This window comes from Nicotiana tomentosiformis, chromosome 7, assembly GCF_000390325.3.
Source record: "Nicotiana tomentosiformis chromosome 7, ASM39032v3, whole genome shotgun sequence".
Classification (NCBI taxonomy): Eukaryota; Viridiplantae; Streptophyta; class Magnoliopsida; order Solanales; family Solanaceae; genus Nicotiana; species Nicotiana tomentosiformis.
Genome location: NC_090818.1, coordinates 27,162,783 through 27,178,536, shown reverse-complemented (window position 1 = coordinate 27,178,536; position 15,754 = coordinate 27,162,783). Strand labels below are relative to the sequence as shown.

General features: G+C 42.4%; 1 protein-coding gene across 1 annotated transcript; it reads right to left on the bottom strand.

Moving 5' to 3' along the window:
* Window positions 1-14,299: 14,299 nt before the first annotated feature.
* LOC138895382 (uncharacterized) lies at window positions 14,300-14,707 on the bottom strand. Its single transcript, XM_070180065.1, has one exon. It carries the CDS (start codon window positions 14,705-14,707, stop codon window positions 14,300-14,302), a length of 408 nt encoding a protein of 135 aa, XP_070036166.1.
* Between the last annotated feature and the right edge of the window lie 1,047 nt (window positions 14,708-15,754).

Here is a 15,754-nt window from a genome sequence, read left to right as displayed (position 1 = left end):
GATAAGCCCGTAATGCATCATCATGCTTCTTGGACTATTCCGTCCTATTAGCATTCACTGTTTTGGACAAAATACTCTTTATCTCCTAGTTGGAGACTTCCACTTGACCGCTAGCTTTGGATGATAGGGAGTTGTGACTTTATGAGTAACACCATATTTGATAAGTAAAGTGTCGAAAGCCTTGTTGCAAAAATGTGACCCACATCGCTTATAATAGCCCGGAGAGTACCAAACCTTGTGAAAATATTCTTCTTCAAGAACGCCACCACACTTCTCGTTTCATTGTTGGGTAGAGCAACGACCTCCACCTATTTGGACACATAATTCACCGTGATCAAGATGTAGGTGTTTCCACAAGAACTCACAAAAGCACCCATGAAGTCAATACCCCACACATCGAAAATATCAATCTCCAAAGTGGTGGTGAGGGGCATTTCATTTTTCTTTGAGATTTCACCGACCCTTTGGCATTCATCACATCTTTTTTACTAAATCACTTACATCCTTGTAAAGAGTGGGCCAATAGAAACCATAACTAAGCACTTTGGTTGCTGTTCTCGCTCCACCATGATGACCACCATATGGCGAAGAATGACAAGCCCCAAGAATTTCAGCTTGTTCTGCTTCAGGTACACATCTTCTAATCACCCTATTTGTACAAATTCGAAAAAGGTATGGTTCATCCCAATAATAATCTTGATAATCCTGTTTGAGATTCTTCCTTTGGTTTGAAGAAAACTCATCCTGGATGATACCACACACAAGGAAATTTTCTAGATCTGCGAACCATGGCAACTCTTTCATTGAAATAGTCAAGAGTTGCTCATCGGGGAAGGAGTCATTGATTTCAAGGCCATCATGCGGTCTCCCCTCCTCCAAACGAGACAAATGGTCTTTCACTTGATTTTTACTCCATTTTCTATCTTGGATGTCAATATCAAACTCTTGCAACAAAAGCACCCATCTCATCAACCGAACTTTGGAATATTTCTTGCTCATAAGATAACAAAGCACCCCTTGATCCGTGTGGACAATAACTTTTGCACCCAACAAGTACGGGTGGAACTTCTCAATTGCAAACACAATGGCAAGGAGCTCTTTCTCTGTAACAGTATACTTGACTTTGGCACCATTCATGGTCTTACTAGCATAGTAGACCGTATGAAAAATCTTGTTAATGTGTTGCCCCAAAACAGCCCCAACCACTACATCACTTGCATCACACATGAGTTCAAAAGGGACACTCCAATTTGGAGTGGTGATAATGGGAGTAGTTGTCAACTTGAACTTTAACAATTCAAAGGCTCTCATGCAATCATCATTGAAGTTAAACTTAGCATATTTCTCAAGAAGCTTTCACAACGGGTTCACCACCTTAGAGAAATCTTTGACGAAATGCCGGTAAAACCCCGCATGGCCTAAGAAAATCCGCACACCCTTCACCGAAGTTGGAGGCGAAAGTTCAGAAATTACCTCAATATTTGCCTTGTCAACTTCAATTCCATTCTTTGATATTTTGTGGACAAGGATAATGCCTTACTCGACCATGAATGACATTTCTCCCAATTGAGCATCAAATTTGTTTCGTCCATCTTGCCAGCACTTTATCTAAATTTGCAAGACAATCATTAAAAGAATATCCAACCACCGAGAAGTCATCCATGAAAACTTCAAAGTAGTCCTCCACCATGTCCATGAAGATAGCCATCATACACCTTTGAAATGTCGCCGGTGCATTGCACAAACCAAATGGCATCCGTTTGAAGGCGAAAGTACCATAGGGACATGTAAAGGTTATTTTCTCTTGATCCTCTGGAGCATTAAGGAATTTTTGTAGCCCGAATATCCATCAAGAAAGCAATAGAAAGCACGGTCGGCCAATCTATCAAGCATTTGATCTAAAAACGGAAGTGGGAAATGATCCTTCCTTGTGACTTTGTTGAGCTTGCGATAGTCCATACACACTCTCCAACCGGTCACCGTTCTTGTAGGAATCAACTTATTCTTGTTATTAGTGACCACCGTCATGCCCCCTTCTTTGGGACACATTAAACCAAAGAAGTCCACGAACTATCAGAAATGGGGTAGACAACTCCGGCATTCAACCACTTGATAATCTCCTTTTTGACAACTTCTTGCATAGCATCATTGAGTCTTCTTTGATGTTCAATAGATAGTTTGGTACCTTCCTCCAAGTTGATCTTATGCATGCAAAATGTGGGGCTTATCCCCCGAATATCTGCCAATGTCCATGTCACGACCCAAATTCCTAACCTACGGTGATGGCGCCTATCGTGGTACTAGGCAAGACGATATTTAAAAATATTTCCAAAACTTTTAACAAAAAACAAACTTAAGCATTTTAAACAATAAAAGATTTCATAAACGGGATAGAAACCCAAAATACAATGCGAAAGTTCCCAACCACCGGGATGTCATAGAGTACATGAGCATCTATACATCACAAGTCTGGAAAATACTGTCTATGATAATCTGAAACTAAATACAATAAATAGAAAGATAAGGAAGGAGAAACAAGGTCTGCAAAATGCCAAGCAACTACCTCGATAGTCTCCGAGAATCCGAACTCCACAACTCCACAACTCAGCAACCGTTGTGACTAGAAGCACCTGAGTCTGCACACAAGGTACATGGTGTAGAGTGAGTACAACCAACTCAGTAAGTAACAAGACTAAATAAAGAACTGAAAGTAGTGACGAGCTTCACATTTATAGTTCGATTACAGTGATTTCAACATAGGAAAGTAGGCATGCTCTCAAGTTTGATAAATTAGGTCACACAGTTATTCCATGACAAGTTTAAGTGAGACAGAGTGTAATATCTTTCAGAAATTTCAAGACAATGATACATGTGTCACGACCCAAAATCTCACCTGCCGTAATGTCGCCTATCTTCATACTAGGGAGGCCGACAATCTCAATAAACTCCCGTATCATTTATGTTTAAAAACAAAGTGATTAAATTCGGCAGCAGAAAGTTCACAGATACATATATAAACTCGGTGTCACTGAGTACATGAGCATCTAAATGAATACAAAATCTGAAGGGTAAAATCATTGTCTGAAATATAGAACAGTACAATAACTAAACATGAAAGGAATCAAGTCTGCGGTCTTCAAGCAGCTACCTTGATAGTCTCCAATGAAAAGAACTCTGAATTCTAACAGCCATCATATCCGAGAGCACCTGGATCTGCACACGAGGTGCAGAGTGTAGTATGAGTACAACTAACTCAATAAGTAACAAGACTAACCTCTGGGCTGAAAGAAATGATGAGCTCCGCAGGTTCAGTCCAGTATAAATAATGGTACAGAAATGTAGGCATGCATTCAAATTTAACAGTTAAACTCAGTACAAGTGAAATAGGTCAATACTGCATGATATAAGGAATATGACATCTCAGTAAAAAGGACTTTATGTAAATACTAGTCACAAATTATCCGGTCACTCGGTACTGTTTATGGCCAATCCAGCCCAGGGTGTTCTAACCCATATATAAATACACATCGATTGGCAGTCAGTCACCTAGTACCGTTTAAGGCCAATCTAGCCCTGGGATAATTTTATCCCCAAATATAATTGATACAGACAAGATCCATGTTCAGGTAAACTTATTACAATACAAATAAGTAAGGCAAGTCCATGCCTTGGGAAATCCATCCCGAATATATATAATCATCGCAAGTAAGGCAAGTCCATGCCGTGGAAAGTCCATCCCGAATATATATAACCATCTACACTCACTGGGGGTGTACAGACTCCGGAGGGGCTCCTTCAGCCCAAGCGTAATATAAATCCAATATGGCCTACAACAGGCGGGAAGTCCCGATCCGTATAATAATAAAGCCTATAAGGCCTGCTGCAGGCGGGCAACCCCGATCCATAGAATAGTAAAGCCAATAAGGCCAGCTGCAGGTGGGCAGCCCCGATCCAGATAAATAATAATGTAAAAAGCCATCCTGGCCTGCTGCAGGCAGGCAGCCTCGATCCATTTAATAATAACATATATAAAGCAAAATGGCTTGCTGCGTTGCGCAACTCAATCCCACAAATATCCTCACAACGCGCCTTCTGAAATGCGCACCCTTATAAGGAATTACAGAGCAGTTATAACATTCCTCAAAATATCTGGAAAAACAAAAATCTCACCATATCATAATTACCAAAAGAACCGAGCATACCATTATCATACTAATCCAACTTGTTACCAATTTGTCCTATTATCTCCGAGTTTCTTCTGAACTAACCTCAAGTTGACACTTCTCCTTGTCAGAACTCCATGATCCTTATCCAAAGCTCACTACAAGAAATCCTAACATACAACTACATTGTGTTAAGGCACATAAGCCATTTTATTCTTCTTAAGCACCACAAAGTACCACAACCGAGACACCCACTCTGAAGGACCTTATGTGAATTTAAAAATAGTTTCTCATTACTTTCTTATATTGAAGTGTAGAATCCATTAGAACCTTCTCGAAAGTCACCCACTTTGCTCAAATTCAAATTGCGCCACCCAAACGGGCCAAAAGACACGTACTCCTTTAGCACACTCAACACTCCAAGAAGTAACCTTGCCTTAACAAGACCAATCAAATTCATACTTCGTGCGAACTACATCCTTCAAAATAACAACCTAATCATTCCATAATTTATATATTTTCATAAAGTTGTAACTCGTATCCAGGAATTTCCTTACCTGAGTCATCCTCGATCTCTACCTCTGCAAGTCATAACTAACCCACAAGTATGCCTCAGACCAAAACTAAAGTTTTTAACATATATCCATGAAATTGAATTGTCAATAGCAGGCTCCACCACTTGGCTCAATGCCATACAACAAAACACTCCATAACTCACAATACCCATACTTTATTATTGCCATAATACTGTAGTCCGTTCAACAAGAATTCTTCTCAAGCTTGCGCAACACCCACCATAAAATGCCTAAATCATCCGCTAAGTTCGCATTTATTTTCGTGACAGTCAAGTCAACTTTCTCAACATGATTCAAATTCAAATCTCAACACATACGCCTAGCTGGTAGAAAAGAAACTCTCCACTCCGCAGGGGGTAACCCACCTGCTTAGCCTCAATTAGCATCTTGTTATACCCTTTCGCAGCCAAAATTAATATGCAATTACTTAATCTTTTTGAGTCCAAACTCATTAACCAAACATGAGAATTTAATTTATCCCAAAGTTTAACAACGTGAAAGATCCTTCAAAACATCCATACTCGAGACTGTACGTCACATCAAAACGAAAATCAAGCACCCAATGGCCTTTCCTTTACATTTCAAGGAAACGCTTCTCGTTATATTCAAATCGTCTTAACACATTCCGCGGTCACATCTTACCCATCACAAGGCTATTCCACCGCTCATCGAGCCACAAATTCCACTCGTAGGGACATTACCGGACATATGAGTCCAATTGAACAAGTTGTAACTGAAGTTACCGAGCTTAAGTTGCGGTCTAACCATGGCCTCAAGTCCTCCAGATTGGCCCATCACCAAAAAATAGAATACTCATCTCGAATCTCGTTCATGTAATCACAAGACATCGATACACAACTGATACTGAGCGCTCACATGCCCACATGAATGCGTGGAAGGAATTCAAAGAATTATGTTTCAAGCTGAATCAATTATGCATGATAGAATACAAGAAAGTGAAATTTTCCTAAGGGTTCGGCAGCCTCTCGAAGATAAGTATAGACGTCTTTGTACCGATCCGCAAGACTCTACTAAACCTGCTTATGACTCGTGAGACATATGTCACCTAAAGCTCTGATACCAACTTGTCACGACCCAAAGTCTCACTTGTCGTGATGGCGCCTATCTCCATACTAGGCAAGCTAACAATCTCAATAAACTCCCATATCTTTTATGTTTTAAAACAAAGTGATTAAATTCAGCAGAAGAAAATTCACAAATACATATATAAACACTTCTAAAATCCGGTGTCACTTAGTACATGAGCATCTAAATGAATACAAAGTTTGACTGGTAAAAATCACTATCTGAAATATAGACCAGTACAATAATTAAACATGAAAGGAATCAAGTCTGCGGTCTTCAAGCACCTATCTTGATAGTCTCCAATGGAAAGAACTCTGAATTCTAATAGTCATCATATCCGGGATCATCTGGATCTGCACACGAGGTGCAGAGTGTGGTATGAGTACAACTAACTCAATAAGTAACAAGACTAACCTCTGGGCTGAAAGAAATAATGAGCTCCGCAGGTACAGTCCAGTATAAATAATGGTACAGAAATGTAGGCATGCTTTCAAATTTTATAGTTAAACTCAGTACAAGTGAAATAGATCAATACTTCATGATATGAGGAATATGACATCTCAGTAAAAAGGGCCTCATGTAAATACTGGTTATAAATTATCCGATCTATCGGTACTTTTTATGGCCAATCCATCCCACGGTGTTCCAACCCATATATAAACACACATCGACTGACAGTCAGTCACCAAGTACCGTATAAGGCCAATCCAGCCCTGGGATAATTTTATCCCCAAATATAACTGATACGGACAAAATTCATGTCCAGGTAAACTCATTACAATACAAATAAGTAAGGCAAGTCCATGCCCTGGGAAATCCATCCCGAATATATGTATAATCATCGTAAGTAAGGCAAGTCCATGCCCTGGGAAGTCCATCCCGAATATATATAATCATCTACGCTCACTGGGGTTGTACAGACTCCGGAGGGGCTCCTTCAGCCCAAGCGTAATACAAAGCCAATATGGCCTACTACAGGCGGGCATTCCCGATCCGTATAATAATAAAGCCTATAAGGCATGTTGCAGGCGGGCAACACTTATCCATAAAATAGTAAAGCCAATAAGGCCTGCTGCAGGCGGGCAACCCCGATCCAGAACAATAATAATGTAAAATGCCATTCTGGCATGCTGCAGGCGGGCAGCCCCGATCCATTTAATAATAACGTATATAAAGCCAAATGTCCTGCTGCGTTGCGCAGCTCAATCCCACAAATATCCTCACAATGGACAATTATTATTACTGAGTATGAAATGTATATTTTAGAACAATTAATTCAACAGCATCACGACCCCAGGGGTCCTAAAATATCGGCACATAGCCTAAACATGATCTTTATTACTAGCCTCAGCTTAATTCCTCTACCACATGCCGCATGTTCATATAATAACATGATTCTTTAATTTTACTACTTCACAAGATTTATTCAAGACACACTTTCTGTGGTGCACGTCTACATGTTCATCACCTATCGTGTGTGTCACCTCCAAACAATTCATATCATACCAAATCCGGGGATTCATACCCTCAGAACCAAGTTTAGAAGTGTTACTTACCTCAAACCGTATAATTCTTTACTCTGGTATGTCTTTGCCTTGTGAATTGTCCTCCAAACGCCTCGAATCTAGCCATAAATAATTTGATTCAGTAAATACCAATTATTGCAATAATTTCATACGGAAATACTAATCTTCCAATAATAATCCAAAATTAACTTCAAAACTTTCCCATGGGGTTCACGTCTCGGAACTTGACAAAAGTTACAAAATATGAATGCCCATCCAACCACGAGTCCAACCATACAAATTTCACCAAATTCCGACATTAACTCGACCCTCAAATCTTATGTTAAAGTTTTTGAAGATTTCTTCCATTTTCAACTCAATCTTTACCCATTTGAACTCAACAATCTTTCCACAAACCTTATTGGTATGTATAAATAATACTATTACACCCAACAATCATACTCTTAATCACCCATATTTATCCAAACTCGAAATTGAAGATTAGGGGTTAGAACCTTACCTCTTGGGTGAAGATCTTGTGATATTTCCTTGTTGGATCTCAAAGCTTGAACAAGATCTTGATGAACAAAGCACTTCAGCTTATTCCTCTCTCTAGAACACTCTCCCTTCTCTCTAAAAATATCAGATCTTTGCTCCAAAATGAGTCCCAAAGCCTATTTATCAAAATGGGGTGGGTTATAAAAATAGAAAAATTAACCCTCAGAAAGCAGATTTGCGGTCGCATAATGGACCGCAGAATGGGTATGCGGGTCGCAAAATGCACCGTAAAATCGATACCCAAAAGTGGGCTTCATGGGACAGGTCTGCGACCATTTTGCGGTCGCATAACTACTTCTGCGATCACATAATGGTTTTGCGATCGCAGAATTGGTCGCAGAATCGCATTGTTTTAGACTTTGGTAATTTGGTCATAACTTCTTGTAGGAATGTCGAAATGACAAACGGTTTGAAGCGTTAGAACCTAGACTCAAAGATATTTCATTTGATAGGTATATTATCACATAAAGCCCCATATATCTATAGATATTCTTGTTCAAAATTGGGTCTTGTGGGAACTCACTTGAAATTTTAGTCTATTATGAAATTTCCAACTTCTACATTCGATGCCGAAACCTATCGAGTCAAGTTCGATTGACCTAAAATTTTGCACACAAGTCATAAATGACATAACGGACCTATTCCAATTTCCAGAATCGGATTTCAACCTCGATATCAAAAAGTCAACCCCCGGTCAAACTTTTCAAAAATTCAACTTTCGTCATTTCAAGTCTAATTCTACTACGGACCTCCAAATAATTTTCCGAGCACGCTCCTAAGTCCAAAATAACCATACGGAGCTATTGAAATCATCAGAATTCAATTCCGAGGTCGTTTACACATATGTGAATATACGATCAACTTTTTCAACTTAAGTTTTCAATTTTGAGACTAAGTGTCTCATTTCACTCCGAAATCCTTCCGGACCCGAACCAACTAACCCGATAAGTCATAAAGCAACTGTAAGGATTAAATTGAGCAGTGAATGGGGGAACGGGGTTGTGATACTCAAAACGACCTATCGGGTCGTTACAACATGGCAGCTAAGTGCAATAATAATGAAATCAAATGCATCCTCTTGGGGCCACAGTCACTCAGCCCTCCTATTCACTCAACACTCAGAACTCGGCACTCACACTCAGTAGGTACCTGTGCTCACTGGGAGTGTGTGCAGAATCCGGAGGGGCTCCTTCAGCCCAAGCACTATAATCCGCACGGACAACTCACGTGCAACACGGATAACTCACATGCTATTGTATAATATCTAGATCCGCACGGATAACTCACGTGTTGTAGTATAATATCTAGATCCGCACGGACAACTCACGTGTTGCACAGACAACTCGCGTGCTATGGTATTAATATCTCATAACCAGGCCCTCGACCTCACCCAGTCATCAATCCCTCCAGTCTCTCGGGCTCTCAATAATCATGAAAGTCAGTCCCAACAGAAATGATATAATGTATCAACAAGGAACCATAGAGACTGAGATATAATAAACAAGTAAAACTTTGACTGAGTACAAAATAACAATTTAGCAGATAATTCAACATGTACACGGCCTCTGTGGGTCCCTGCAGTGTCAAAACATAGTCTAAACATGATTTCTAACATGATTTGTGGTTCAATTTCTCTACTACATGGAGAATGAACAGATAACAACAGATTATTCAACTATACGGTTCCACATAATCTGACCAAGTCACAATTCCTACGGTGCATGTCCACACGCCCGTCTTCTAGCATGTGCATCACCTAAACACCAAATACATAACACATAATACGGGGTTTTGTCCCCTCAGAACCAAATTTTAAACTATTACTTACCTTAATTCGAGCAAATCTCTACTCCAACACACCCTTGCCTCGCGAAACGGCCTCCGAATACCTCGAATCTAGCCATAGACAATGCGATATAATTAATACGGTCTAAAGGAATCAACTCCATAAGAAATGCTAAGCTATTAATCAAAAAAAAAAAATTGGCTCAAAAGCCTCCCCCGAGCCTACATTTCGAAATTCGATAAAAGTCATAAAACCCGAAATCCCACTCATCCACGAGTCTAACCATACTAAATTTATCAAAATTCGACACCAAATCGTCACCCAATTCCCCAAATAAAACTCTCCAAATCCCTAGCCTCAAACTCCCAATTTACACCTTAAATACACACCAACTAGGTGGAAAAATCAATGGGGAAGGAAGATAATTGATAAAAAATGAGCACAAGGGACTTACCTCAAGAATACCCTCGAAAACCCTCTCAAAAATCGCATAGACCGTGCTTGAAATGTTTGAAATGAAGCCAAAATCACGAACCCCTGTTTTAATAATCTGCATAGGGTTTGCGCTTATACGAACACTTAACCGCTTCTGTGGCGTCACAAAAACGACATCAGCCACGCATCTGCGGTCCACATCGCTTCTACGGACTTGCTTTTGTGAGCATCCAAGCCGCTTCTGCGGTCCCAACTCATTTGCCCACTTCCGCTTCTGCGGTCCTCCTGACGTATCTGCGGTCACGCAGATGCGAAACTCCCTATCCCACCAGCGCACCTTCCACTTCTACGCTCCTCTCACCGCAGGTGCGAAAAACGCTTCGCACCTGCGATCAAAGCTCCACTGGTACGGTTACACCAGCAGAGGTCCAACTTTAACTTTTGATCTATTAACTATCCGGAATGAATCGGAGGCCCCCGGGACCTCAACCAAACATACCAACAAGTCTAAAACCTCATACAAACTTAGTGGGCCCCTCAAATCACATCAAACGACTTCTAAAACACAAATCGCACCCCGATTCAAGCCTATTGAATCTAAGGAAATTCAACTTCTATAAATGACGTCGAAACCTATCAAAATATGTCCGATTGACCCCAAATCTTTCACACAAGTCACATTTGACATTACAGACCTACTCCAACTTGAGGAATCAGAATCCGACCCTCATGTCAAAATGTCCACTCCCGGTCAAACTTTCCAAAAATTCAACTTTCGCCATTTCAAGCCTAATTCCACTACGAACCTCTAAATCATAATCTGGACACACTCCTAAGTCCAAAATCACCCAACGGAGCTAACAGAACCATCAAAATTCTATTCCGAAGTCGTTTACTCATAGATCGACATTCGATCAATCATTTCAACTTAAGCTTTCATCCTTGAGACTAAGTATTGCATTTCATTCTGAATTCACTCCGGACCAAACCGACTACACTAGAAAGTCATATAACTGCTATAAAGTACAAAATGAGTGGTAAATGAGAAAACAGGTTTACAACTCTCAAAAACGATCGGCCGGGTCATTACGTCCTCCCCCTCGTAAACAAACGTTCGCCCTCGAACGAGTCTAGAAATGTACCTGCAGTCCCAAATAGGTGTGGATATCTGCTCCGCATCTCCCGCACGGTCTCCCAAGTAGCCACCTCAACTGGCTGACCTCTCCATTGCACCTTCACTGAAGCTATGTCCTTTGACCTCAACTTATGAAACTGCCGACCCAAAATGGCCACCGGCTCCATATCATAAATCAAATCACCATCCAACTGAACCGTGCTGAAATCCAAAACATGAGAAGGATCGCCGATATACTTCTGGAGCATAGAAACATGAAACACTGGATGCACACTCGACAAACTAGGTGGCAAGGCAAGCTTGTAAGCCATCTCCCTAATCCTCTAAAGTACCTCAAACGACCCAATATACTGAAGGCTCAACTTGCCCTTCTTTCCGAACCATAACACCCTTCATGGGTGAAACCTTAAGAAATACCTTCTCCGCAGCCATGAAAGCAACATCACGGACCTTCCTGTCGGCATAACTCTTATGTCTAGACTGCGCCATGCAAACCTGCTCCTGAATCATCTTAACCTTGTCCAAAGCATCCTGGACCAAGTTAGAACCCAATAGCCTAGCCTCACCAGGCTCAAACCAACCCACCGGAGATTTACACCGTATCCCATACAAAGCCTCATACGGAGCCATTTGGATGCTCGATTAGTAGCTGTTGTTGTAGGCAAATTCTGCGAGTGGCAGAAACTGATCCCAAGAACCCCCAAAATCAATGACACAAGCACGTAGCATATCCTCCAATATCTGAATAGTGCGCTCGGACTATCCATCCGTCTGAGGGTGAAACGTTATGCTCAACTCAACCTGGGTACCCAACTCTCGTGGCACGGCTCTCCAAAACTGCGATGTGAACTGCGTTCCCCGATCTAAAATGATGGACACTAGCATGCCATGGAGGCGAACAATCTCTCGGATGTAAATCTCAGCCAACCGCTCCGAAGTATAAGTAGTTCCAATTGGAATAAAGTGCGCGGACTTGGTCAGCCGATCCACAATCACCCAAATAGCATCGAACTTCCTCGAAGTCCTTGGGAGCCAACTACAAAATACATGGTCATCCGCTCCTATTTCCACTCTAGAATCTCTAGCCTCTGAAGCAATCCTCCCGGTCTCTAATGCTCATACTTCACCTACTGATAGTTGAGGCACCGAGCTACAAACCCCACTATATCCTTCTTCATTCTTCTCCACCAATAATGCTTCCTCAAGTCCTGATACATCTTCGCGACACCCGGATGAATGGAATACCGTGAATGGTGGGCCTCCTCAAGAATCAACTCACGTAGCCCATCTACATTAGGTACACAAATCCGACCCTGCATCCTCAATAATCCATCATCCCCAATAGTAAAATCTCTAGCATCACCATGCTGAACCGTGTCCTTAAGTACAAAAAAATAAGGGTTATCATATTGGCGCTCTCTAATGCGATCATATAAAGAAGACCGAGAGACCACACATGCTAGAACCCGACTGGGCTCCGAGACATCTAATCTCACAAACTGGTTGGCCAAGGCCTGAACATCAATTGCAAGAGATCTCTCACCAACAGGAATGAATGCAAGACTACCCATTCTCACCGCATTTCTACTCAAGGCATCATCTACCACATTGGCCTTCCCGGGATGATACAAAATAGTGATATCATAGTCCTTTAGCATCTCCAACCATCTCCGTTGCCTCAAATTTAGATCCTTCTGTCTGAATAAGTGTTGGAGACTCTGATGATCTGTAAACACCTCACAAGACACACCATAGAGATAATGCCTCCAAATCTTTAATGCATGAACCATGGCAGCTAACTCCTAATCATAGACAGGGTGGTTCTTCTCATGAGGTTTCAACTGATGTGAAGCATATGCAATCACTCTACCTTCCTACATCAAGACACATCCAATACCAATCCGAGAAGCATCACAATACACTGTATAAGAACCAGAAGCTGAAGGTAGAACTAAAACTAGAGTTGTGATCAAGGCAGTCTTGAGCTTCTGAAAGCTCTCCTCACACTCATCCGACCATCTGAAAATAACACCCTTTTGGGTCAATTTGGTCAAAGGCGACGCAATAGACGAGAAACCCTCCACGAAGCGATGATAATAACTGGCCAAGCCGAGAAAACCCTGAATCTCCGTAGCTGAGGGCGGTCTGGGCCAACTATGAACCACCTCTATCTTCCTCAGATCCACCTGAATCCCCTCACTAGACACCACATGCCCCAAGAATGCCACTGAACTAAGCCAAAACTCACATTTGGAGAACTTAGCATAAAGTTTCTCCTCCCTCAACCACTGCAACACAATCCTCAAATTCTGGGCATGGTCCTCCTGGCTACGAGAGTACACCAGGATGTTATCAATAAACACTATGACAAAATACGATGATACATACAAATAAGTGGAACCATGGTCAAATAATACAGAGACATCCATATGGAATACAAAGACAATACACGTGATCAATGCATCGGAGGCAACAACATATGGTCTAGCAGCGATGGCATAGATACGGGCCTGACTGCCCCCGATTGGCCTCCCCCTCTAGGGCGACCTCTAGCTGCATGGGCCCTACACAGAGCTGGCTGAGTGGGTGGTGTGACTACTGGTGCTGGTGCCATAGGACGAGAACTCTGTTGTGAAGCCCCACTCAACAACCTAGGGAAATCTCTCTTGATATGACCAAAGTCTCCACACTCGAAACAACCTCTCCTCTGACGGAATAGCTACTCCTGATAACCCGAGGAACTACCTGTAGAAACCTGAGTGGAAGACACATGTTGAGAACTCTGCGCTGGTAATGCACTGAATGAAGACTGGCTTAAGTGAGCACTGTAACAACTGTGGCTAGCTGATGCGCCATGATGAGCTGGACGAGTCGTTTGAGCGGGCCTATAAGGACGACCCCTGCTGTAGTAGGACTGCCCCCAGAAGGTACACCACTGAAACCGCCCGAACCTCGAGGCCTCTTGGCCTCCCTCTCATTATACTTCTAGCTACGGACTATCTCTCAACCGCAACTGATATATGAGGCCCTCCATGAACCTCATGATCCTCTCTCTATCAGTGGGAGCCAAAAAAAACTGTGTTGCGAGCTAACTCAGAAAACCTCATCTCGTACTGGGTCACAGACATGCCATCCTGCCGAAGCTGCTCAAATTGTCTGCACAACTCCTCTCTGTGAGACTGTGGCACGAACTTCTCCAAGAAGAGAACGGAGAACTCCTGCCATGTAAGTGGTGCTCCACCGACCGGCCTACATCTCTCATAAGCCTCCCACCATCTGAAGGCAGCCCCAGAAAACTGGAAAGTAGTGAAAGACACCCTACTGGTCTCCAGAATACCTGTTGTACGAAGAATCTGTTGGCACTTGTCCAAGGATCCCTGGGCATCCTCCGACTCAGCATCACTAAATGATGGATGCCGAAGCCTCCCAAATCTCTCAAGTCTCCTCTGCTCATCATCAGCCATAACGAGGACCACCGGAGCCTGAGTAGCTGCAACCGACTGGGCTGGTAGTACTTCTAGCGTCTAAAGTCCCTACATCACCTGCTCTGGAGTACGAACAACGGGGGTATGAGTACCTCCCCTGACCTGAGAAGTGGATGGCGCAGCCTGGGCCGATACCACCTGAGCAAGGCCAGTGAAAATTGTCAATATCTGGGCGAAAGCCTCCTGAAGGCCTGGAATCACAATGGGCACAACTGGTGTCTGATCTGGCCCTACTGGCTCAACTGTATGTGGAACCTTCTCCTGAGCTAGAGCAACTGGTGGATCTACAGGTGCTGCTCTAGTTGTTGTACGAGCTGCACCTCTGCTCCTACCGTAACCCATACCATGACCCCTACCGCGACCTCGGTCTGTTGTGGCCCTAGCTGGTGGTACCGGTGGTTGTCGATCATGTCCGGTAGCTCGTGTCCTCACTATCTGTGAGAGAATAGAATGCAGAAGTTTAGTTACCGGAATCAACAAATCTGCCCGACAAGAATGTGAAATTTCCTAAGAGTTCGACAGCCTCTCGAAGATAAGCACATACCGCTCCGTACCGATCCGCAAGACTCTAATAAACCTACTCATGACTCGTGAGACCTATGTAACCTAGGCTCTGATACCAACTTATCACGACCCAAAATCCTAACCTGTCATGATGGTGCCTATCGTGGCACTGGGCAAGCCGACATTTAAAAATATTTCCAACACTTTTAATAGAAAACGAACTTAAGTAGTTCAAACAATAAAAGATTTCATAAACAGGATAGAAATCCAAAATACAACGCGGAAGTTCTCAACTACCGGGGTGTCACAGAGTACATGAGTATTTATCATCACAAGTCTGGAAAATACTGTCTATGATAATCTGAAACTAAATACAATAAATAGAAAGATAAGGAAAGAGAAATAAGGTCTGCAAAATGCCAAGCAACTACCTCGATAGTCTCCGAGAATCCAAACTCCATAACTCCACAACTCAGCAACCGTCGTGACTAGAAGCACCTGAGTCTGCACACAAGGTACATG

Coding starts and splice junctions, on each gene's coding strand:
- LOC138895382 (XM_070180065.1), bottom strand. CDS start 14,707: ATGGCTGATGATGAGCAGAGGAGACTTGAGAGATTTGGGAGGCTTCGG.